The sequence below is a fragment of the Phasianus colchicus genome, chromosome Z (genome assembly GCF_987193195.1).
Source record: "Phasianus colchicus chromosome Z, bPhaCol1.hap1.1, whole genome shotgun sequence".
In the NCBI taxonomy this organism is placed as follows: Eukaryota; Metazoa; Chordata; class Aves; order Galliformes; family Phasianidae; genus Phasianus; species Phasianus colchicus.
The window spans coordinates 75782252-75808915 of record NC_143476.1 but is presented as its reverse complement, the minus strand read 5'-3'; the positions used below and the strand labels follow the sequence as shown (position 1 = coordinate 75808915).

Sequence of the window (26664 nt, the reverse complement as noted above, 5' to 3'; positions counted from 1 at the left end):
CTGTTTTGCAAGCATTACCATTAATGTCTGAGAATGTAACTGTGTGTAAGTGGGGAATTTGCTTCACGTCCGAAGCCAGAAGCTATTCATGCAAGTTATACTAAAAAACAGAGCCACATGGATTACACCTGGACTGTTTGGGATTATAAACTATCCCGTATTTTGTTTATGTTGGAACAATAATAAATATATCCTGGATGAAATATAATATCATCGAGTCTGATAAGTCATTGTCAATTTAGTTGCGGTATTTCAGTAGTAAATCTACTACCAGTAAATCATCCCATTGTATTTTATCTTCTACAAATTCAGCTTTATTATAAAAATGCATTATATTAGACCTGAATGCCATGGTCTGAACTGTATCTGAAATGATTTAACAGGTCACTGATGACCTGTTCATTATACATGAAAGAACATTATACTAATTTGTTTTTAGGTTATTAAATTGCAGCATGTGACTAGGTTGGGTGCTGTGGAGAGTTCTGACCTGGCAGTTTTTCCATGTTCTACTTGTTCAGAATTTCAGTTTTCATGGTGACTATAAACCGTGTAAATTAAATTTTGTTGTTCCTAATAAATGCCATAATAATCATAAATAATAAAGAAATCGGTTTTCTAAGAATGGTTATCTATTTTGTGCATCAGAAGGCTCGGTACAGCATCTGCATATGTATACCTGCTGGTCATTTTGATCATTCAGTCACAGATTACTTAAAACTTCATGTAAACTTAATTCTTAATGAGTACTTCATGAGTTTTTCTCTTGGACTTTTTTTTTCATCTCTGTGCTGTGATCTGATTATGTGTGCCATAGAATCTACTTTTTGTTTAGTATATCTCCAACAGTTGACCAAAAGGGGGTGCTAATAGATCAAACAGTCAGATGTGTTGCTTGAAGAGGTTTAGGAGTCTTTTTTTTTTTTTTTTCCTGCCATGAATTCAGTCTCAACTCCTAGATTAGATCAGGTAAATATAAGTTTTTGTGTATTGGTGTTGTATAACGTGCCAGTAAGTGTTGCTCTTTGTGGAAGGCAAACTCATACCTTGTGAATATGGCTGCTTGTCACCTTCTGCTAGGCTTGTGGGTGTTCCTTTTGAGATTTTCAGAGCCTCTGTGGCTGGCATCCTCTTCCGCAAGACTTACACTTGTGTGGTTAAATAAACAGATCATATAGGTGTTAAATACTGGTTGTTAGCAGACTTTTAAAAACTTCATGTTTGATAGTTTTAAAAAGTTGACTACAGATATCCAAAGTTACTAAGGTAAAAGTTTAAGCCAAATGCCTTAATTTCCTTTGTCCTAGTATCACAAAAAATTTCACTCAACTATTTGGTTACTCCAGTTCAACAGAACTGATTAATGGTATCAGTAGAGTTGAGGCCTCTACTCTCAGAAATGGAAGAAGAGACATATGTCCACAGAAGCAAGGAACTCTGCTATCTCCTTGTTATACAATGGGCTAGGATAGTTAAGAGACTATGTGTGTATGTGCTGTACTGAGGACTGAAGAATTTTCAAATGCCTTCGTAATGGCCCCTCCATTTGTCTAGCAGAGTTACAGAATCTATTTGTGACTTTACTGACTGTAGAAGAGGAGTCACCTCTTCCCATAGAAGACATCCATGTGGGTAGCTGTTCATCTTCCAAAATAAACAAAACTTACTGAATTTTTTGAAGTCTATAAATGCAGTTGTATTCATCATTAATTCATTCAGTATTGTTGAGCTGATGGGAAAGTATGTTTTTTACAAATATTTACCAAGACCGTGTAGAGTACCATTTGCCACTTTTCTATTCCTCTCTCTCTGTTCAGTTTAAAAGAACTTTAATATTATAAACAATTGTATTTTAAGTGAAATGCAGACATTAGTATAATGAAATGATCATAAATGATAGAAATGATTAAATGATGATAGTGTGAAACAATTATACAGGATCTTGTAGATCAGTTTTAAGGAATTCAAGTGCTCAACACATTTGGGAAGGGAGGAAATACCACTTTTGTAATTGTAAACCAAATGATGTTTTAAGTAATGATGGACCTACTCCAGGTTCATGCCAAGTTAGTTGTGTTTGTGGAAAGACAAAGATACCTTTGTGTTCATGTTAATGTTCAAAGAACAAACCAGGTATCCTCCATTAATACAATGACTATATTTAAGAGAGGAAATGTTCTTGAGGATAAGGGAGCTGGTGCCAGATGCATCTTCAACAGCCACAGTCAGGCCTCCTTGTTGGCAGAAATAAAGCCTTCTTAGAGACTAGAAGAACTTGTGTAAGGTTTCCTACAGTCCAAGAAGCTGCAGAGTTGATTAGCCTCATACTGAGCGTGTGGGAAAGTACTAGGAAGATCAGAGAGGACATGAGTGACTTTTTAATAAACCTTAATTTTACTTTTGTCTAAGTCACTTTGAGTTTTTTGTTTGTTTGTTTTAAAAGGCGAACTATTCTAATAAGCCCCAGCTTTTGCATTTAAAGCTTGTTTGTTCATCAGTAGGGAACTCACTGTAAGAAAAATGCTTACGCAAATCCACAGTGGAGCTTTGGCCAGCTTGGAGTCTCATCTCACTTTGTTTGATAGATAGTGTGGAGGAAGTTTGTCTGATCTTTATTTTGGATGGGAGATTAATGAACTTAGAATATGGAAGTCTTGATTGTTTCTAGCTGTTGTGTCTAAAACTCTTCTGTAGAGTTTCTGAACTTTAGAATTAAAATACTAATATATTTATTTAAAATATTCTGTGTACAGTAATTTTAAATCAGAGTTTGGTTCATTGTGGAACAGAGTGAGAAATGGGACTTTCTCCCCTTGTGGTGTCAGCCTGAGATAAGCCATAATGTTAAGCTATGTTGCTTAGAAAGAAAAAAAGAGAAAAGCAGATTACAGTTCCAGAGGTGAGTAGAAAGGAGAGTCATAAGAAGCTGAAATAATAAAAAGTATGTTTTGTACTTCTGCAATTTGGTTTGTCAGAGAAGCCATCTGAAGGTTCAGGGTGTATGGGCAGAGTCAAGTATTAACTGGAAATCTTGTGAGAATTGTTTTATTGTTGGGGACAGAATAAAAGGTTGAGATAGAGTAGTCACTTAAGGTGTTTAGATCATACATTCATTAATTTTAAAGATTAAGTTAGTGGTGTCAAGACTGGATGACTGATTTGTGAGGGAAAATGTGTATGATGATATGATACTTACAATTGTGGGAGTTTCAAAAGAGGCTTATGGGAAAGAGGTTTCCTTCCTCAGCTTAGTGTCTGGCATAAGGGAAACTGTGCAAGGAAATTTGGTGAAAATTAAATAAGTTCTCCGGGAAACAGTAACACTTTTATTAATTTTTAAATAGTAATATTTCAGATTGCATGATATTTTCAAGTTGCTGATATTTCTAGGCCCTAGGATACTTTCCTATGAGAGATGGGACAAATGATAGTACCATGAGTTTGTCATCTTTGAGGCAAAGCTGGTGTTTTATGTATTCTTACACAGAGTCCTATGAACTTATGCTTCAAACTCTTTTTCTGTCCAAGTACCTGTTTTCAAACAGTTTTCAATTACAAAGTTCTTAAAGAAAATTCTACCTCCCTTTAATCCAGACCTCAGCAGACAGATGCATATTTAAGGGAAGAGGGTTACTAATTCCAGGGATAAGTGAACTACATCTAAAGTGGTGAAGAGGAGCAGAAATTGACTTGTTAGGAAAAACTGTCTATCTGCCTTTGAAGAAGAGAGCTAAACATCATGGAGAGCTGTAAGGTGGGATGCCTTCCAATTTATCCCATCTGATAGAGACACCTTGTGCAAAAAACATTAACTCATCCTGTGTGCATTGTAGTGGTATCACAGAGAAAGATTCTGCCCACTTTTTATCTGATGGGATTTTACAAATATGTGTTTTTCCCTCTCAGCTTTAATGGTACGAATTTTTATCTTTTCTGCAAAGGCAGAAATTTCCAAAATGAGCAGTCACCTGAGTAAAAAAATATGTCAGATGGAATAATCTGAGTGGAAATAATTTTGGAAGGGCATGGCTTTTATGCTTTTTAGAGCTGCTAAATGCTTTTTCATATTAAAAAGCTGGCTCAAGCTCAATTTGAAATTTTGTTCAAATTGCATTTATATTACAAAGAAAATGTGTGATTCTGATCAGCCTAATTACTCCAATCCTGGCAAACTCAAATCCTTCATGTTTTCCTCAGACCCTTTCATAGAACAAGCAGAAGCTTCGTGATTTATATCACATTTTTTTCTCTGCAGTTCTCTATAGTTTGATTGTATGATCTTTCTTTAGCCATATATTATGTAATAGAGTAAACACCACATCATATAGTGTTCTAGAATAATTGTGGGATGCTGTTTTGGTACTAAAATTCCTGAGGCGATGTGGAGATAAACTTTTTCCCATCAGAATGCTTTGCCTTGGTTAAGGTTGGAAATAATATGTTTCTCTGCTGCTTGCTTCTGGAAGTCAAGCATTGTGCTCTTGTTTTAGGGTAACTTCTCCTTGGTTGCATCTAGAAGCATCTTTTTAGCATATTGCAGAATTACTGTATCCTTTCTTATGACTGACTTGTTTGATATGTGCAAACTAAAAAATGAGAGCTGTGGTAAACCAGAAGTTCTCTGGAACACAGATTTTGAGGTAACAGAATAATTATCATCTGGATGTGAAGTTCTTGCATTCCTTGGCTTCCTCAAAAGCTTTGTGTTGTTCTTCTGAGTATCCTTGCAGTTTTTGTCACTTCAAATGCATGTGTTTGTCCATGTCATGAAGTTGTGTGATTCTGTATGCTTTATTTGTTGAGTTCAATTTTCATGACCTAGAGACTTTTTGTTGTTACTGGAAAATTAAAGGAAATTCAGTAGCATGTATTCTATGTTAGGTGTATATATATTGGTGGGAATCTGCATTTGAAATATTACTGAACTGAGCTTTGTCCCACTTGCTTTGTTTTACAATATTATTGTGACTTTGTGACTGACTTTATAGTGACTAATTTCAAATTCCTTTCCAGTGTAAGTTTTGCCTCCTCAGAACTTTGCTATGCCAATATTGTCTGAAAATTGAATGCTCACTTAGTTAACATTCTACATCCAGTTGCAGCTATTCTCCTCTTTGTAGCACTGTAGTACTACATAGTGATTGTTTTCGTGTCTTCAAATGTGGCAGTGAAGGATATGGCTCAGTGATGGGACTTTGTATGTCAGGGTGCTGATTGGACTTCATAATCTTGAAGGTCTTTTCCAACCTATGAATCTATGAAATGCACTGTCACCAGAATCCACAAAAACTGGAGAAAGATTTAAAACTGGAAGACATGAGTAGGTGTTCGCATCACTGGGACTCTACCCTTAGCTACAGCTTCCATGTTCTCATGTCTTACTAATATCCTTTGTAAGGTATCCTGTTGTAATTCTGCAGGTTTTGAATGACTGGATGTTAGTTATCCCAGTATCCCTTTTAAAGTAGTGTCTGTTCAGTAGTTACTGTATAGTTGGATATGGAGATTGTTTTTGTGTTGCAGATTTTCTGAGAATCTTGTAATTCTGATTAAAAAGCTGTTCCCTTTTTTTTTTTTTTTTTAAGACAATTGTGGATGGTTTCCTCAAAAGGCAGTAGTGTTAAATCATTAGAAGTACAGTCGTAAGCATTCCAAAGGCAAAATCTAAAAGTTCTTTTGCATCTGCAAGTATGTCTGGCTTCCCAAATTGAGTAATCTTCTGAAGAACAGTTGAAACTTAAGTGGCTTAGCCCCTGGTTAGTTGTTTGTATTCCTGCACTTTTGTGCTTCGTTTGTTTAAAATGACCTTAATTAAACATGAAGCACACTACTAGCTCAGAGAATTGTGCTTTCTGGCTTGCTTCACTTGCTGTTGCATTGTTTTGCCAAAAGATGATTTGCACTCAAAAGGCCTAATCCTGACATCACTGACATAATGCAAACTAACAGCAAATTCTGTTTCTTAATTCAGTGATGTGGGATTGGATTCTGTTTCCATCTGTACCTTGCAGATTTAGCAGTTATGCAGAAAGATTAATCATATTTCCTGGAAGCTAATAAGTTGGCCTGTACTGATTTAGGAATGCAGCAAAATGGTTGTGAACTTTGCCTACTCAAAGACAGAAAATTTTGTTTGAATTATTAGCTTAGAGTTTTTGTTCTGTTTGTTGATTTTTCTTTATGCTTAAAAAAAAAAAAAAAAAGTTCTCTTTTGAAGTGTAGAACTGGAGTTTTCCCATTACAAATAGGTTTAGGATTTTTTTCTTCTGATGCCATCATTTTAAGGATCAGAGTTCCAGAATACTTGCAGCAGCCTTGTATTTTTCTGTCTGTTCGTGACAAACCAGCTACTGTACATTCATATAGAGCAGTACAGTCCTTGCCACTGGCAGTCTCTCTGTGACAGAGAGCCTGTAGGCTGACATAAAGTGCAGCCTGTTGTGAACTGCTAAGTGGGAGTCTGCCAAAAACTCAGCAGACAGAACTAATTGGGGAGAAAAAGGATTTTTGTGCCCTCATCTCTCCCTCTTCAATTTTTTTTACAAGACGGATATTGTTAAAGTAACTTGTTTATGTAAGATTTGTCTGCCTCTATTTTCTCATTGCATGAATCATTTTTTAACTTCAAGTCTTGCACTGCAGGTCACTGAGCACTTCCACATGGCGGCTGGCACAGGACCAAACTCGAGACACGCAACTCATCACAGTTGATGAAAAATTGGTAAGGGTTTTCTGCTGCATACTGCTATGATACAGCCTTCGGGGTTATTTCTACACAATAGGCGTTCAGTATGGTATTATGCGCTCTTCTAGGAAAGCCATACAAGTATGAACTACAAAGCAAAAATCCTTATACGTTTTTTAAAAGGCAGCATTGGTAAAACAAGTAAGTGAAGGAAATATGGCATTCCAAGTATTAAGCAATATAAAGAGATGAGTACCTTGTTTATTATTACATTGTGGTCAAGGATCAGTATGAGCTGTAATTTATAACAAGTTTTCTGTTTTTGAAATCTGAGTATTTTTCTGTGTAGTGGAATCATACAGAATTTGCCAGCTTCCTAAAATTATCTTCATTAGGACCCATATTACTAAATAGTGTGCAAGAGACATGCAAGGTTATTGTTACTATGTACATATACTCTAGCTTTTGAATATGCATGAAGGTTGGATTACAACTAGGAACAAACGCATAACATTCTTCTGCTAATCAGTAGCAGATCAGAAATTTGGCAATCTTTTCTTGTAAGTTCTTCCATAATGTGTGGTCTGTTACTCTAGATGCAACCTGACACTTATGTTTACATTATTCAATAGTATAATTTTTGTAAGACTTCTGGAGGGAATGCGTCACAGCAGAAGCATGCTTTTCATTGGTTTTCATATCACTTTTGAATCTTCAGGGAAAAAAAAATTCCCATCATATTTACCAGACAGTTCATATTGTATCTGCTTGGTTGTAATTCTGAAGCTATGTTAACTACTTACAAACAAGAAGAAATATTTGGGATTTGTATTTTTAAATGGAACTTTTGTAGAGATAATTACACATTGTTAACAGATTATTAGAAAAAAATGCACCTAGTTTGACAACTATGCAGGACTTTTATTTCTCATAGTTTGTAATTTACATTTAGCAATAATAAATTTCTATCTATTTGTAAATATTTTTTTTTTGTAATTTTTTTTTCTGTATTTAAAAATTTCTAACATCATTCTAGGTTCAAAAATAAGGGAAAAATACTTTATTTTAGCTAGGATGGTTATCTTGCTAATCTTATTGCATAACTTGGCTTTCAGGAAGTTTCATTTAATGTGCAGGAGTTCATGAGTCACTATGTAAATAAGATGCACCATGTCAATAGATCTACATTTCCCTAAACATATTATAAATTAAATTTGATTATTGTAACACTGTTCTTTAATGTATAAAAAAATCTAAGTAGAATATTTATAATACCTGAATTTACACCATCGGATTTCCCTGTTGTGACCTCCAGTGATGAATACGTAAATCTGAAAGAGACTGCAGTGCAAAGGCAGACCCACAAAATACTCTTTATCTTCCATTTTATATTACATGTACATTATCATAAGGTAGGGTTTTACATTACCTTGTCTGTCTAGCAATGAAAGTTTATCCTCACAGTTGAGTTAAAGTGATAGTACTTTGAAATGCAACTGTCCTGTTCTCTCAGTATTAGAGTAAGTGAATTGTAAATGGCACGGTTGTTTCTAACATCTGTGTTCTTATCGAGTTGGAGGCACTCATAGTCATTGGGATGTTTTTGAGATCTGGTGTTAGTAGCCATTGGATCATTTTCAAGTCCACTGTTTGCTTGTCAGTTGTAGAAACATGTAAACTAAATGGTTGTTTAATCCCCAGTTATTTTGAATATTAGATTAAATGTCAGATTGGAGGGTATTTTCCTGTGATAATTTGCACAGAAGTGCACATTCTGGGTGCACAAGTATTTTCCCCCAGATTCTTGGGCCTGAAACAAAATGGTATCAAATTAGAGTAAACTTTCTATAGTTTCATTTGAATATTTAGATAAGTTTTTGAATAATTATTCATAGTACCATAAAATGTCCAATAATTGATATTAATAAGCAAAACTACATATCCCATTAGAAAAGAGGGCCTTCACAAAGAGGTTTTATGTGGTTTTCACCTTTTTTGGGATTTTCAGAATTTATCTAGATATGTGTTAAACCTTGTGTATAAATAGAGTGCTATATTAATAAGTTTTAGATTTTTTCAGCATATTTCCCAATTTTAATAAACATTACATTACAAGTAATTTAATAGGTAATTTTTTAAATGACATTGTGAGGTATAATAAAACTACTATTACTCTGCAAGTTGTAATTAAACAGTATTTAATATAACATTTAATTTTAAAAAGCCTTCCTTTTTCTTACTGCCAGATACAGGCATCTGTAGTTGGAAGTCATTAAATTATATTTCGAGGAATTTGTTAGCCCTTTCATATAGATATAGTATGCATATTTTAAGTCTGACATCACTTCAAAGGTAGTTTTTGTACATATCAGAAAGAAGATGCAGGAATGGGCAGAAAATATGATATGGTTATCCATTCCTTCTGAAACTCATACTTGGAAACTGATCTCCTCTGTGAGTTGATGATTACAAGGCTAATATAAAATAACACTGTGGCTATTATAAACTTCTAATTGGTTATTGTAATTGAGTCTATGTACTTTCATGGACTTCATATTCCTACATGAACATATACTTAACTAGAACCTGATTGACAGGGATTCCTTTGAATAAGCTAGAATCTGCTTGAATCCAAAAGGAACAAAATATTCCTTCTCTTGGAAATCACAAATGAAATAGAAGGGGGAAAAGTATCATAGCATAAGCGGTAGCCAGTTGCCTTCTTCCTGCAGTCCAGCCTGTGTTGAATAAGATAGAAAAGTTAGTTCTATTGAAATAGTGAAAAATGAATTTGAAATAAGTACAGGGCAGTTGATACTAGAAAAAAATGGGATTTCTCAATGCTATATACTCAGTTTAAATAGAACACATTCAAAAATGAGTATCTTTGCCTGAATTAGTAGTTGTTTTTTGTGAGTGTTGAATAAAATAATTTTAGTGAGCAGCTAAATCCAAATAGTGTAATACAAATTGAACAAAGCTAAACAAAAATACAGTTCTTGTGTCATATTTTGAATCTCTGTCCACCAATTAGGTCATATTCCAAGAGTCTCGACAAATAGCTGGGTGAAAAGTAGTCTCTCAAGACCCTGCTTGCATTAGGAAATATGGGCTATAGAGGACAAAGGCTGTTGGCAGCAAATTTTCTGCAGGTAGTGTTCTGAAAAATTTAACTGTTTGTATTAAGAAACTTGATTTCTAAGGCTTTTGGTCGTGAAAATGAATTTCAAGATTGAAAAAAAAAAAAAAAAAAACCATTAATTTTTTGTATATTTGTGACTCTATTTTCAGTCAACATAAATACATTACCTGTGAATTTCCAAATAGAATGTATAGAGTTACAATAAAAAATTTGATCATGTCCCTTTTCCAGACTTTTATAAGACCTCCCTTACCAGAAAGAAGTACCTCTCACTTCATTGCTTTTTGACAGTACATACATTTGTGAACAACTGCTGTCAAGAATGAAGTACAGAAAAGAGTAAAATTTCATCACATCTCTACTGAACATCTTGAGAACTCACAAACTATTGCAACCACTACCATCAAACCAGTCTGATGGATTAGTTTCAATGATTTGACAACAAGGTCAAATACCTAGTTTTATGGTTTTGTTGCTATCTTTCTTATGCTTGGAAAAAAAAAAACCATCAAAAATTAAAATAAATTTTCTAACTTTCATGTACGTTAACTATATTATATATTTTGTGAGGACTGTTCTGAAAACAATGCGTCCTGTTTTATGATGTTGGCCCCAACATCAGAAGCAGATGTTGGTGGTACAGCAATAGAAACTGAACCTCCTCACCATTTTTCCAGTACGTTTTACCGCTGTGCAATGGATGGCAGCAGAAGAGCGGTCTGACATAACAATGTCTGACATGGAAGTGCATGTGAAGCTAAGTTGTGCCACTGAACTTCTTCGTGTGGAAAAGAATGGCATCGACTGACACTGATCGATACTTGCTGAATGTTGATGGAGACCAAGTAGTGGATGTGAGCAAAGTAAGGTGGTGGGTGGTGCATTTTGGCAGTGGTGACAGTAGATCACCTCCGCTGGTGCAGATTTTTTGAGTGTGGCATGCAGGCTCTTGTTCTTTGCTAATGAAAATGCATAGCTAATGATGGTGATAGTGCTGAAAAATAGTGTTTTGCAGCTAAGGATTTGCTCTATCCAGTAGTGTTTTTGTGCTCTTTGTATCTTTTGTTTCCATGGAAATAAATAGGAGGCATTAGTTTTGGAATGACCCACATGTATGTGGCCCAAGACAATTCCTCTTCACTCAGTGTTGCCCAGGCAACCCAGAAATTGGACACCCACAGCCTTGACACTTCTGTGTTTTTTTTTATTACCCCCAAATATTTATCACTAAAATGGATTTTCTGTAGTGGTTAAATGATACTAATACTAGAACAGTATTTCAAAATTACAACAGCAGAAGGTAACCTTTGCATCTCAATAGCAGCTTATTTCACCAGTAGCATACATGCTGTGGCTCAAAAATGAAAGCAAAGTGCAATTGAAGAGTTTGGTTACTTGAGAGATTCTAGGAATATTGCGGAACAGTTGTTACGGATCAGCTGTTAGTTCTAGCCACGTTACAGATGTTTATATTTTATATAAAGCCAAGATGAGATAGAATGGATTTGCTGCACAGAGTTAAGCATTCAAAAAGAGTGCTATCAAGTGCAGTTGAAATGAAGGTACAAAAGTGTTTATGCAGCATGGCTGGAGTATACAGGGACAGGTTGTGTTACAGGCATGACAGACTAACTGCAGTAATACAACTGATCCTTCAGCTGCTGTCCTAAAATTGTTGGGTTTTTTTCCTATACTGTGAATTTTTTCATGGTGGTTCAGATATTTTGTTATTGAAAATCGGTGGAGAGCTGATTTCCTTCTTGTTGTAGACAGACTTCTACATAACTGCTGTTGAAGATACCTTTGTCATGGTTTTGTTTTTTTTTTATTTGATTTTCAGTATTCCACATCAAAACATCATGTACTGGAATTAAAGTGTTAATGTTCTAACTCTACGTACCTATCCCTATACATTACGGAAGTCACGGGATCTGACCCTTCTGGGTGGGGCGGTCTCTTACTGCCTGGCAGTGGGTGCTGGAGGTGCTTTCCTAGCCGTTCCAAGCTTTTTCAGGTTTGACTCGGTCTTGGGAACTCTCTCTCATATCTTATTTGATTTATTAGTCTCAATTTCAATTAGATTGTATTATATTGTATTGTTTTGCATTCTGATATCATAGTTAGTAAAATAAGTTTACCTCCATAGATTGTTGCCGCTGTTTTTTTCCTTTTCCCCCTTCCTTCCCATTTTGTGGGCCCAGGCGGGGGGTGGGGAGGGCAGGGGCCTACTGCCCCCTGTCACGGGCATAAACTGATCTAGTTAATTCCGTGACAGATTTATATCAAGATGGCCATCGTCACATCCCGACAGATGTGATCAACAAAATCACCGCTATGTCTCCACCCACTAGTAAGAAAGAGACACAATCTTTTTTGGGTGTAGTGGGCTTTTGGAGAATGCATGTTCCAAACTATAGCTTCATTGTAAGCCCCCTTTATCACGTGACGCGAATGAAGAATGAGTTTACATGGGGCCCTGAGCAGCAGCAGGCTTTTGAACAGATTAAACAGGAGATAGCCCGTGCCGTGGCCTTAGGGCCAGTACGGATAGGGCAGGATATAAAGAACATCCTCTACACTGCTGCTGGATAGAAAGGTCCCACTTGGAGTTTGTGGCAAAGAGCCTCAGGAGAGACCCGAGGCCGACTCCTGGGATTCTGGAGTCGGGCCTACAAGGGGTCGGAAGAGGGCTACACGCCAACTGAAAAGATCTTAGCCCTGTATGAGGGGATTCAGGCTGCTTCTGAAGTGGTCGGTTCCTTTACAGGGCCCCATGTAAACTCATTCTTCATTTGCGTCACATGATAAAGGGGGCTTACAATGAAGCTATAGTTTGGAACATCACCAGCAGAAGTAGTATCACGAGCTAAAGAGGCCCCACCATACAACGAATTACCATATACATGCTACCAGTATATGTTAAATTTGGTGCAGAAAACATGTCTGCTTTTTCAGGGTCATACTTCTCAGGTTGTGTTCAAGAGAGTAGTCAATGCTGCATACTGCAGCAGCCTACACCAAAACTGATTACTAACTTGTGAAATGGGGATCAGGAGTCTGGGAGCTGGGCTTGTTCAGCCTGGAGAAAAGAAGGCTGCGAGGTGACCTCGTTGCAGCCTTTCAGTACCTAAAAGGAGCCTACAAACAGGAGGGGAGCCAACTATTTGAAAGGGTAGATACCTGCAGGACAAGGGGAAATGGTTTGAAGTTGAGGGAGGGAAGATTTAGGTTGGATGTCGGGGAAGTTCTTTACTATGAGAGTGATGAGGTACTGGAACAGGCTGCCCAGAGAGGTTGTGGATGCCCCATCCCTGGTGGTGTTCAAGGCCAGATTGGATGGGGCCCTGGGCAGCCTGGTCTAGAATTAAATGGAGATGGTTGGTGGCCCTGCATATGGCAGGGGGGTTGGAGATTCATGATCCTTGAGGTCCCTTCCAACCTGGCCATTCTGTGATTCTGTGATTAGTAGCTTCCTTGTTGCTGTCCATAAGTAACAAATAGTGTCTGTTGTGTTTACTGTGGGATAATCGAGGAGCAACAGTGTATCAGTAGGATTCTCAGAAGACAAACATCTTAAGGGGAAAAAAGCATGCATGGACATTCAGTAACCAGTTGCAGAAATAGTTTGCTTCATTTTTTCTGGAAGACTGCATCATTAGCAATCATCACAGTGTTTTCAGGATGAAGCCATCTTGTACACATTCATCCAAATCCCCATGTTGCTTGAGGCATGGAAAATAGTGAAATTTTAAATTCTGAGTTTGAGCAGTGGTACATGACTTATGTATATCTTACAATAAATAGAGATGATACTGCAGCTCAAAATAAAATATACAAATAAGTGAAAAATAGCCTGAATGATAAAATTTCATCCCATATCAATCTGATGGTCTACATTGCTGTGAAATAAAGGACATAGCAAATAAAACCTTAGCATGCTTTGCAAAGTGTGATCATTCCTAACATCCTTTCCCAAGAACCAAGGGTATATGCTCTGCTTTACTCTGAAAGACAATGCAATGATGTGTCGTAAAATTACGTGTGAGACGGTGTGACACTGTGTTTGAGGACTGTTTATAGGACCTTTTTTTGCAACTCAGTGAAGAGAGATACTTGGCAAAGTATGCATTTATTAAAGGCAGGATTACTATATTTTCTTTCCTTGAAACTACAATTCAGCCGAGAATTCTTCAAGCATTACTGTGTTAATAAGCATACAGTGGATGTTCTGTTTGTTTGGTTTTTTTTTCATATACTCCTTACAGGTTATTTCTTAAGGGTGAGTTCAAGCTGTTCCTAAAGCTTTTTAATAGGATAAAAGAATTTAGAATGATCTTTTCTTCATTTAATCCACTCTAACTGCAGTATTTATTCAACTGGTTACCATAAAAAATTGAATTTAGGACAGCATTCCTCTTTAGGTGAGGAATGTAGCTTAGAGAATTTTGTGTGCCTTGTATGTACGGTCTGTGATGTGGCGAAGTTTTATTCAAAGAATAGGTACCTTGATGGCAGTCTCTCTGGATTTCAGGTGGATATACTGTTATTATTATGCTTTTCCTCTTTTTTTTTTCCCCCTAAACTTTCTTGTAGATTGTATTCCTTCTGTTTGTTTTTTTCCTCAATTAGATCAACAGCTTCCATAAAACTGCATTCTGGGAGTATTTCAGAAGTAATGCTTGCTTTCAGTACAAGTGAAATATTCAAGAGAAAGCTAAATGTTCACAGATAAAAATACAAATGCATCTGCTTGAATCACAAATATTTAAAGTGTGGGCTTGCATTGAATTAAATACTCAAACTGTTTTACTCTTTTTATAGTCACTGTTATTTTCTGTGTCTGAGATCTTTATTGCAAAACATAATCTTTAAAAACATTGCTTTTCTTTTTTTTTTTTCTTAGTGAAGTCTAACTGTTACTCTGGGGAGAAAAAAACAAGCCTTGGATGTCATGTTGATGTGACATTTAATATTTAAAGGTTTTAATAGTTCTGAGAAGAGCAATAATACTTTTCATTTCATGTATATCATAGTGGTTTACTGGAGTAATTTCTAAACATAGATAGTTTAAGTAACTTGGCAGTTTCTTTTGTAGTTTTGTCTGGTAGTTGCATTTGATGCTGAGTGCTATACAAGCTCAGGTGTGTGTAACTACAGATAATGTAGCTATATATACATTTTCAGCCTGCTAGTTCACTGTGTTTTGCTGTTTGGCAATTAAATCCTTCTTCCATTCTAGCTATTCTAGCTCAGTTTAGTCTATACTGCTTGCTGCAACTCTTTTTTTAAGTAGTTATAGTTTGATCAAGATTGCAGTGATTTAGAAAACCTGGTTGGATAGATACTAACAGACAGCTTTCTGTAAGAATGTCTGCAGGCAATTCACTACCTTAGATGAAGAAAGTTCCTATGCTAAGGAAATTCCATTCAAACTTACTGTCTTTTAAGAGCAATAAATACAATAAATATGAGTAAACGGCAGTTTGATCTATTTTTTCATTTTACATAACTATATTTTGCAGATAGCCCAGAACTTAGTGTAGAGTGATTCACAGTTATAACAATGTGCTGCAATTGCATCCTTATCTCTGTATAGGTGTACTTCTTTTTAGAATAGGGCAAATGATTTGGGTTTCTTCCTCTGAGTGCCTTTTCTTTGGGTGCATGGCAGTGCTATCTGTGTTGGGTATTGAAAGGAGGAGTGTCTGAGATTGAAGTTACACAACCTCCTAACATCTTGAGTGTCTGTTTTGTCTGGACTTCCTTCGTGCAGCATTCTTGTGCAGAAATTTCAAGGCTTTAGTCTGGGAGCAGTGGGTCAAAGAATATCTCTCTTTGAAGGGTATGCAGGAGGTTTTTTGTTTCATTACATAGTATTTTATTTTCTATCAAAGAATACTCTTTCTGAAGAGCTTGCTACAATGGCTGTTCAGAACAAATTAAAGGAGTAGCATTGTGCCATGTTTAGTTTGTCTGGTTTCCAACAGGTTATTCAACTTGCAAATGCTTGTTTGGTTTTCTAAGACCAAATATGTAAGCATCACTGCTAGTAAGAACAAAAGTAAGCTCTTGATATAGTTTAGTAATCAAGAGGCATAAAGCAGTAACTTCCTTTTCAGAGCTGTTTTGTGAAGTAGTTTTGCTTTTCAGAGGCTAGGTCATATTTTCAGGTTCTCACAGTGCCATTACTCCTAACTTGTCTAGAATACTTAAATAGTAATCCCTGTTATGAAATATTTTGGTAGATAACAAGAATTCTTCTTGTCTTGAGAGGAGTAGCAAGTAAACAAGTCCTTGTAGTCCCATTGTTTTCCTGTTCACTAAAATGTTTCTTTCTGCGTTTATGTATTAAATCCAAGTTTCTGTAGATAAGACAACTCCTGCTTACTATCTAAGGAAGTCCGGCTTGTAGAGTTGAAAGCTGTTTCTAGTTGTGAAGTTCTAGCTTAACTCCTTTATTAAGAAAGAAAAGAGAAAGTTTTTCATATCTGGAAGGGAAAACTGCATCTCTGTAATCCCGTGAGAATCCTGGAACATCTTGGGCAGGAGCAAGAGAGGTACAGGCATGCTGCAGTAGAGTTTGCTGCTTCTTTAATACATATTTCAACTCAGATCATCAATGATGAAATGTAAAGAGATGGTCTTCCAATTCTAGACAGCTTATTAAGTGCCTTTGAACTACTCTATGGCTGCTTTCTCAAATTATGCATGTTAAACTGTGAGTGAGGACGTGGACCATAGAGAAAGGATCTAATGTTCAGACCACGGAGTTTTTTTAATTCATGTCTTGTGAAGCACCGTAGGGAAGTTGCTCTGTTTTGACATATTCAATTCTATTGGTGCTAAAGTGCCCATCTGTTTGCTTTTTGTGCAAAGGACACCTTTGCTTGATGAGGAAATAAGTTTTATTCTATTATTTATTAGCCTGAAGATTGGGTTAAGAAATGAGAAGAGCATGAATTGTAAGGAATTTCTACCAAGTGCTGGCTAACAAAGCCATGACAAAGACATGCAGAATTAGTAGTGTATCTTTTTCTTGAGATACCATTACACTACAAATGTTGAAAATAAAAAATAAGAATAGGATGAGTAATTCCTATTACCAACTCATGAAGAAGTAGACAGTATTTCTTTACAGAATTGTCTTGGATGTGTATTCATGCAAAAAAAAAAAAAAAAAAAAAAAAACCAACACTTTTTTAGTGCAAGCTAGCATCATTATTATCCATCACATATTTGAAAGTTTTCATTGAGTAACATGTTAACTGGACAGAACCTTTTTAAAGATAAAATGTAGTCAGCACTCATATTTTATTCTTTATTGTTCTGTTTTTTATTTTTTCTTAAGGGAACACATTTTTGCCACCATGCCAGTTCTGTTCAAAAGCATTCCTGGGTCAACTAATTCTGGCTGTCTTATAAGTCAGAGGTTGAATATCATCTGTAATGCCTGTTTCAAAAGAATAAAAAATCTTACTGTTTTATCACTGTTCAGTAAACATAATTGCACATTGTATTCTCCTTTGATTTTTTTCCCCCCACAGTGATAGAATACTTAAAAGAAAGCTGTAGTGAATCAAAATGAATCACTGAATTTGAATACCAAACTTTTTATCTTAATGACAGGTTTCGGTATTATATTAGAAAGTAGAAGACCATGATTTTCAGCCCTGTAAGTAACCTTAAAGGCTAAGACCTCCAGGCCTATGCACAAATTACAACAAACTTCTAGATAGAGCAGATGAAAAAAAGAACTTGTAAAATAACAGTAACACATACTATTTATGATCCTGCTTTCTACAGAAAGGTTGTAGAATGCTTGCATTTTAACCATACAGGTAAATTTAAAGAAACAGCTTTTGTCCAGTGATGTTCAGCCACTTATTTTTGGATTATGATTAAACAGTTGAAGCCCCATGAACCCACCAGGAAATAATGAATCTGTTACTGTTCAAAAAGATCTTTCTTAAACACATCGAAGGCTTAAAAGCTGTGTGTGCTGATTAACAAAATATAGCGAACATTTAAGCTGTTAATAGCCGCAGCATCCCTGATGCATAGACCTTCCTATGGTAGCACTGCATAACAGTTCTCTATTGTGCATCTATTTAACGAGGGTAACTGTGTCCCTTCTTTTCTTGCTTCACTACCTGCTGTGTATGGAAATTGTGTACACTATTTAGCACCCCCTTTCAACTTTTGAAGTCCATGCATATTATGTAGAAGCATTACATCTTGCATTAGGGTAAGGAACAGCTTTTAACAGGTCTGGCTTCCTTCTAACTTCTTAAATGCAACTTCTCAAAGCATGCACAAACAAGGGATCTTGCTCTGAATTTGCATTTCTTGATTGGGGATTTGCCTTTGTTTTTCTCCCCTGTGTCTCAAACCACTAATTACTTTGTGACAAAGATCACAGAAATCACTTTAATTATAAAGAAGGTGTAAAGAAAAGAGAACATGCATCACAATGGAAGCAGGCATTGGCTTACATGAACTCAGGGTTTCTGGAAATTGTTCTCAGTAGCAAACTGTGCACTACTGTGACAGTATTGTCAGATTAAAGTTTGAAACAGTACTTTTTGCTTCCTCCATGCAAACCTTTGAAAATCTTTTTTTTTTTTTTTTTTAATAAAATCTGCATTGTTACTAAAATTTTAACCCTTCAAGCTAAATCCCCTATATATATATCCACAGCTACCATTAAGGAGGGAGTAAATAGGTAGCTAGGAAGTGAAACGAAAGGAACACTGGAGTGCACAATAATGGAATTCTTTTAAATTTTTTAGGTATGCTGTGCCCTAGCTACCAGCCGAGGGAGACTGCTAGCTAATTAAATTGAATCACCATAGCTGTTTCGTACACTGCAGTGATGTTGTTTACAGCCTCCTTGTAAGAAATTTCACTGGAGTTATCAAGTCTTAAATTTTGACATGCATTAGAATTTGAACTCGGTATCTCAGGTTTTAAGATATTTGCTGTACAGATTATGAATTGGCTGTGTAAAAGCCCAGGTTCGCAACAGCAATTGCAGTGCTTATTTGAAAGTAGTACCCCAGTTCACTGTCAGCCTTTGAATACTGTTACCCCTTCAATCTTTTGCAACTTGAACAGATAAGGCAGTTTTTGCACAGAACTGCAAGAATGCATGGCAACCATACATCTCACACAAATGAGACCACTTCCCCTCTATGCATAGGTACAGATAACTTTTAGTGAATGTTAAAAGTAAGAACTTCACTAAAACAACTTTGGAAGCACACAAAAAATACAGAAAATATTGCCAATGCCTCTGGATTGTTGGCCAGGACTTAGTGTCTGTGATTGAAACTTCTTTTTATGTACTAGAAGGCTTTCTAAATGCAGGTAAGCTAAGACTGCCTCTCCTTTAATTTGAAAGTTTATGGTCTAAAAATGCTGCTTTTGTCTTATTCTTAACTACTTGATTTTTTGCTGTTCTTAATTTAAGGATTGTGAAGCTTTAAAAAATTGTTGACTGTAGAAGCAAGGTATTTTTAAATACCTTACAAACATTGACAAAAAACAAGCCAGTTGCTTGTGTATGTGTCACCAAAAGATTTACTTACATAAGCTTTGCATGAATTCTAGATAGTATGTGCTATGTAAAACTTACCATGTTGTAAGGAAAAGTAGTTAGAGCAGAGTCTGTTATAAATAATTCAGAGGCTTTTTTTACCTGTTGTTCTGGATAAGCACTTTGTTTATAATTTTCTTAATCTAAAGAATGTCATGACCACATTGAAGTCTCAGGTGATTACTAGAAGCAACATCTATTTTTATAAAATATATTCCAGTTTTCCTCTCCTGAGCAACCTTACTTCCTTCTATTTAGTAATGATTTTCTTAATTTTTGTCAAACTGTGAATTCATACACTTGGTTTGTTTTTTCTTGCATGGCATTTACCTAGGCAGTATTCCCAAAACTAAGAGGTGCAATTACAGGAAAAAATACTTTAAATAGTTATTTTTTCAGTCTTGCTCTTTGACTCCTCGTTGGCAGAAAAAAATATATACCAAGCATGCAACACCTGTCTGCAGAAAGTGGAACTTATGTGTTTCAAATGCTTTATTTCTAAGTCTCAAAATGTTGTTTACTTGTCCATCAAAAGAACAGACTGAATAGTAGGCATTTTTTGCATGTTTGTCATGGATTATGTTTGCCAAGAAACTACCTCCCGATTTGAGGTTTGTTGGGCGATCAGGAAGATGCAAAATCTTATAGTTTTTATTTTAAGCATTGTGGTTTAAACTCATATAAACACAACTTAGCAGCTTTTACCTTAAATTTTAGCATTAATCACTCTTATTAATGCAGTTTTTCTGTGACTTGCTGGGACAAGTGCATATGGGCAATTAGGGAATGCAGCTTAGAATAAAATTGTGTTTCAAGAATAGGAAGATTGGTTGGGAAGGAGGAAATTTCCTGCTTGTAATAAACAAAGCAGCTGTGATTTTTGGAACTCCAACTGTCTATGCCTGCTTTCTCTTTTCTTGTTCTCTAATCAATTTCAAGTGACATTGACTTAGTGGTGGTGTATAGGATGTGGAACGCCATGATTTTCAACCAGCGTGAAATAATATTGGGCACACAAAATATTGAGAAATATGAGTGAGCTTTTGTGCAATAGGATGACAAGGACTTTCTCAAGGAGGTTGTGTGACAGCAGCAAAAGTTGGCCACCAGGACTGTTAAAGTAGCAGCTCCTTGGTTGTGAAATGCAAACTGATGAGCAGTTTGCTGAAGCTGACAGCACTTGCAGATGGACTGTTCTGGGTGCTGACACCTCCATTCCACTTACAGTGATTCCATTAGTGTGATGATATCTGCTTCCATTAATGCCAGTCTCATATCCTTTTCTCCTTAGGATTTTCTGCACAACTGCCTATGGAAAGAGATGTTCTTCAAATAGAAGCTTTCTTGCTGGCATTATTTTTGAATCCAGTCTCCAGTTTACAGTGTTTGGTTTTCTGTTTTTTAAATATGTTTCTTTCATTCCTTTTCTGAAGTTTTCTATTGATCTGCAGCACAGTTAGATGGGAGAACACATGTTAGGTACCACGTGTTCACAGATCTCTATGATAATGCAAAAAGATTGTGAAGCCTGAAACAAAACAGCATTCTGTGTGATACAGACTTTCCTAAGGGCAGAGATATTTTTTCTCCTTGTTATGTCTGTAGCTGTTAGATAAATGTTGTCTGACCATGCTGAGTTCATTCTGCTCCATTTTTCCATTCACAATTTCCATAGTAGACTTTTTACTCTTACACTTACTTCAAAAATACTGTAGCGGAGTGCAGAAATATGCTGTCATCCTGACTTCCAGTTGAAGCAGGTGAACCCAGTAAGTAAAAACCATCTTTCATGGCAGCTATTTGGTGGCTTTTATGCAAGCCAGTCTGTGCTTTCATATCACAGATCCTACAGAAACTATATTGCAACAAAAATCCACAGTCAAGCTTCATGCACTGAGGCTGTAAAACAGAGTGAGGATGGGAAAGTGAGCAAGCTGCTGTGGACTCCCATAAAGTACAGAAAACTTCTCCTTTCCCTCTTTTCTAACAAGTGTAAACTCCTGAGGTTAAGTAGGTGGGGCAACCGGAAGTAATTACTAAGGCCAGTGGCATTTTTGTGGTTTAATAAAGGCAGAAGCTAATTATTCAGTTTTTATTTAAGTGAAATGATGCCAAAAAGGAGGTTCCTGCAGAGCAGCTGCACTCCTTCAGTGTTACCCTAATTTACCACAGACACAACTGTCACAAACAGAACTTTTAAATTTGATATATAGCCACGAAAGTAAGGAGCCTTTTGTCTGGAGTGCATGCAGAAGAACTCCTTTATACAAATCAACCGGCAGATGACGGACAATGATGAAAATTTGATTCTTTGAAGTCATAATGGTCATTGAAATGTGTGAAATTCTGGTATTGAAAAGAGAGCGCCTAGCAAGACTCTAAATCCTGGGTGGTTGCGGGAAGCTTGCTGGGAGGTTTTTCTGTGTTTTGACATCAACTTCCCATTGCTTGTTCCCTGTTTCCTTTATTAAAAAAAAAAAAAAAAAAAAAAGAGGATGCTAAACAGTAGATAGTTGGTAGCAGTTATGTACACTTTTTGCCTATGCGTAGAGAAATGTCAGAGTTGAAATATGACACCTTTCTGCACACCTGACTCACCCATTCAAAAACATTTCAGAGATATTTTCAATCGTTTTATCTCTTTACGTTGAACTACGGAGTTCAGTTTCTTTTATTTTTTTTGGTCCTGGTGTTGTGAATGTGGAACTTACTTGAAGACGTAATTTCTTTCCTTTGAATGTCACATTTATGCTGAATCTTGTTTTCATTGATGCTGTGCCTGTGTACCCATTTTTCTTCCTCCTTTATCACACTTCCACCATTTCTTATTACTCCTTCTAGAGTAGATTTACCAGTCTTCCATCATATTTTTTAAAAGCGTAAGTTTTAATACAGGCACAAAGTCCTCATGATTTGTAGGCAGTTGGATGCTGGATGGAATTTGTTCTGCTTAAAAAAAAGTGTTATAAATGGATGTTAAGAGGTTACTATTAAAAAAAAACAAACAAAAAAAACATCTACATTATCAAACCCAAAATGGTCATAAAGAGTCTTTTAGATGATAGCCCACGTTAAAAATGTGAAATGGGGTTGTTAATTTTTAGTAAAAGTAAAGCTATACAGTTCAAATCTCATCTTTTATGTTGTCACCTTATTATTTAGAATTTGTAATGCTGAACACCTCACTAATATTTTAATATGCTAATAGAGCAAAATTCAGAAAGGAACACTGAAAAAAAAAGATAGTAGTGTGAAACTAGCTGTCAAAAACATCTTTGTTTTGGAAAGTTGGTTCACAGGTAGTTTCAATGAGAACTTGAACTCAGAACAAAGCTCTGAAGACACAGTAGAGAGTTCAACCCAGTGCAGCACAGTTCTTTTCAAGTATTATATTGTTTTAATGGAATCTTGGAGCGGGAGCTTTAGCCCATTGAAATGTCGCTTAAAGGACAGGTTCTTCTGTCACTAGTTGGAGCTGTGTGGATGAAATGATCACAATAGAGTGTTGTAATGCATTTTAAAAGTGTGAGAAATCAGTTTGTCTAGACTAAGAGTGCGCCTACAGGGAATAGGAATTTTAGAGCTTCTGTGCTCTTTAGGTGTCAAGTATGTGATAGATGCCAAGCCTTTTTATTCCATATCTTTGGCAACAGCTCAGCTATGCTACAGTACCTTACATGTCTACAGCAAGCAAAAACAGTGATTTTATGTCAGGACAACTTGGGCTTCAGAAACCAGAAACTCATTGTCCTAACAACTGTCTGTTCAATTGCCAGCTTTAATATGGGGAAGATATCAATAAACAATTGCTAGATTCCCAGAAGGCATGGAAACTTCAGCTATAATGAATCAAAGTGTGAAGAGCTAGCAACACTATGTAGATTTTCTAGTTTCTGAAAGTAAGCAGGTTTAGTTTTCACCTTCAAAATAATTGTTATGGGATGAATCCTATATTGTTGGTAAAATAATTGATTTGGAGCCACACAAGTCCCAAAAAACATGACTTCTAGGGATTAATATATAGTTGTTCTTATAGTTTCTAGCATGAAGGCTTCAAAAACCAAACTGAAATGCATCCATAATACTGGTTTATACATTGTTTTATTTTAATCCCAGAGAATTCTAGAGCAAGTAAAAGACCTCCAAATCTGAAGCATAAAATTCATAATAGACATAGAAGTTGCTGAGAATTATGATAGGAAAAAATGTGCAAATTTGGATGTATTTGGTGATAAGAAGCAAACAGGTTTGTACATAGCAAAGTCCAGGTTATTTCAAAGGGGAAATAAAATTACTGGAGAATAATGCAAAATGTTTTCAACTGAGACATGTTAGTTAAAATACATATTTCAAGAGTAATACAGCAATCCAGGCTTTTAAAAATACTTTTACTGCATTTTAGTGTATTAAAAAAAATTAATTAATTAATTAATCAAAGCAGTTTGTGAATTCAAATAAGTTGAAGCGATTTCCTCCTGAAACAGTGGTTCAAGCTCCAGCAGTCAGAAATGCTAGTCTGTCTGTCAGGAGGGAGGTGATCTGTGTGCGTTGCAACATTTTCCTAAGTGGGAGTCTTTCATAGACTCTTATTAAAAATAAACATTATTTGATCCTACTGAAAGCATTTGTAATGGAATTGGTAAGATATTTGGACAGCTGCCTTTTGGTAGTCTGTGTAGAACATTCAGAGTGTGAAAAATTTGTGTGTGCATTTGTTTGTTTTGCCTTCTTTTCTAATTGCAAATACAAATGAAATGCTTCAGACGTGCTCCCTGCTGTAGTTTCGAGGGATTGATCTCCCAGAGTCTATTTTCTGAAGAACACAAAAATATGAGACTTGCCTCATTTCAAAAGATGGTGTGGAGTCAGCACCGAGGGCTTTTAAGTTTGCCACAATTCAAAATCCCATAAATTAAGTAGCTACAGACATGTAAAGCCACAGTGTTTCCTTTAAACTTGTTTGCCTTTTCATGCGAGTCATGCCACTGCTGGTGAGATGAGTTCAATATGCCCAACTTTCTGTTAGGGTTTTTTTTGGACTAACTACTTTACTACTTGTTTCTGGAGTGAGGATGGGAGAGAGGGAAGCCAAGGAGCTCCCACTGGCCTCTCAAGTATGTAAGGAACAGGAGTAGTTTAACATCCTTAGAGATGGATTTGATGTTTGATTTCACACTCTACTGTATGAGGGTGAACTGACAGGTTAATTTTATGTAATTACTGTTTAGTTTTTAAAGAGAAAGTTCACTTTAATTATATCAGATGCTGTTGAGAGTAATTTTTCATAGCAGTTCATGTGAGATTTTTCCCTATTTTATTAAAGACAGCTAATTCATTTAGGCTGCTTTTTGTGGTCCTTTAGTTTTTATCTTCATTATGTTTATTTGTAGATTGCTCAGAAGCTAAACCTTCAGAAGGGAGGGCAAACTACTTCTGCCTTTATTAAACATGGCTTTTGTTTGGAAGGCTGGAATCTTCTAAATCCTTTTGTCTTCGGAAGAATACCAAAACAAAGAATGTTACCAGTGGCAAATGGTGCAAAATCATGGAAAAACTTCCCTATCGAAAATGACTAATTTGTGTACAATACCTGTTCAAGAAATGTGTACTCATACTGACACAGGTTGTTGAGCCACGGGCATTAGAGCCCCTGATGTTGGTGAGGATCTAATGGTACCAAATTAGGTAGCCTGCAGTAATCTGTGTATCTTGAATTTGAATGCAGTGGGGGGTGGGGGTGATGAGGCCTGCAATTTGAGAGAGAGTTAGTGAAGTCAGCTGAGGAGTTGACATGAAATTTTGTTCTGCACTTAAATATCAACTAGTAGTCTTGAGAAGAAGCAAATCTCAAAAACAGGTGCTCACAGCCTGTGACACAGTTGGCCTTACTGCTTAAAGAAGAGGGGTCAATTTAATGTAATAACTAATGGTTAAAGAAACAAGAGAGTTGACTTCTAGTACCTGCTCTGCCATGTCAGTTGTTGGATTATTGCAGAACAGATAAGTTGTGCCTCTTCCTTCATGCTAAGCATTGCTTTATGGTTCAGTTTAGATGTTTGTTAATTATCTGCAGCCTTAAGCACAAGTGAAAGCATTTACAGTGTAGCTCCCAAATGGCTGACGAGGATCTTGGTGGGAAGACCTGCTCATATTTGGTTCAGGCTCCTGATGTTAATGTAGAACTCTGAGATTTGTCCATGCTTCCATGTATGCTATAATTTTCCTTTTAAGGGTAAAAAAAAGAGTTTATGGTACAATTCCATGGTAGCTTTAGCTGGTGCAAACAGGATCAGTCCTGGCTTCACAGCTGCAGTTGGAGGGGATGTCCTGCTCCTCCTCTGGCTCTGGCAGTTGTATAGGTGGGAGATGAGCAGGTTCAGGTGGCTGATCCATGTGAAATCTTGTTGAGCCAGGGGAAGCAGGATGACAGCAGCCCCAGTTATGAAACTGCTTCAGCGTTATAAAACTGGACACATAACATGCATTTCTGCAAAACTCTTATATTGTGATTGTAAAAAAAAGTCAAGCATGACATTGTGTAAAAAGCAGAAGCAGTATTAGTTTACATACCTTTCATGTAAACCCTTCTTAACAAATTCCACTGTATTTTTCATAGGATATCTCTACTTTAACTGGTGTTCCAGATGAGCACATCAAAACCAGAAGAGTTCACATTTTTGTTCCGGCACGTAATGCGATGCAGGCAGGAGTTAACAATACAAAGAAGTGGAAGATGGAATTTGATAACAGGGAGCGCTGGGAGAACCCTCTGATGGGTTGGGCATCTACGTGAGTAGTTATTGAATTTACTTTTCTTCTATATTTGACTTCTACCAGTCATGTAAATTTTGAAATTGTCTATTTGTAAAACTACATAACAGCACTTGTATCAAGTAAATAGTCAGGTTTGTTCATCATATGATTAATGATCATGTAAATACAGATTTTAGTTTACAAATCTAATTAAAGAGTTTGAAAAATATTACCCAGAAATTTCAACTACTGTATTTGTAGGTAATGTTGCTGTATAACAGCGCTGGGGACGGAAGGTTATTAGATACCTGAAGCAATAAATCTTTCTTAGCTGTCGGTTCCATATATTAAATTTGGTTATACATAAAATAATGATATCTAGCATTTGGGATTTTTTTTTTACGAAGTTTTATAAAAATCCTAAAAATCTGCAGTGAGGAGCTACAGTCAATTTTTAACAAGCAAACTGTTTAAAACATCCATTTTTTT

General features: G+C 36.2%; 1 protein-coding gene across 1 annotated transcript in view; it reads left to right on the top strand.

The window, feature by feature from the left end:
* NDUFS4 (NADH:ubiquinone oxidoreductase subunit S4) overlaps window positions 1-26664 on the top strand; it is a 47305-nt gene that overhangs the window by 13617 nt on the left and 7024 nt on the right. The window contains exons 2-3 of the mRNA XM_031609446.2: window positions 6643-6721; window positions 26039-26211. Coding sequence (XP_031465306.2) covers window positions 6643-6721; window positions 26039-26211 — 252 coding nt within the window. The remainder of the gene's footprint in view (window positions 1-6642; window positions 6722-26038; window positions 26212-26664) is intronic.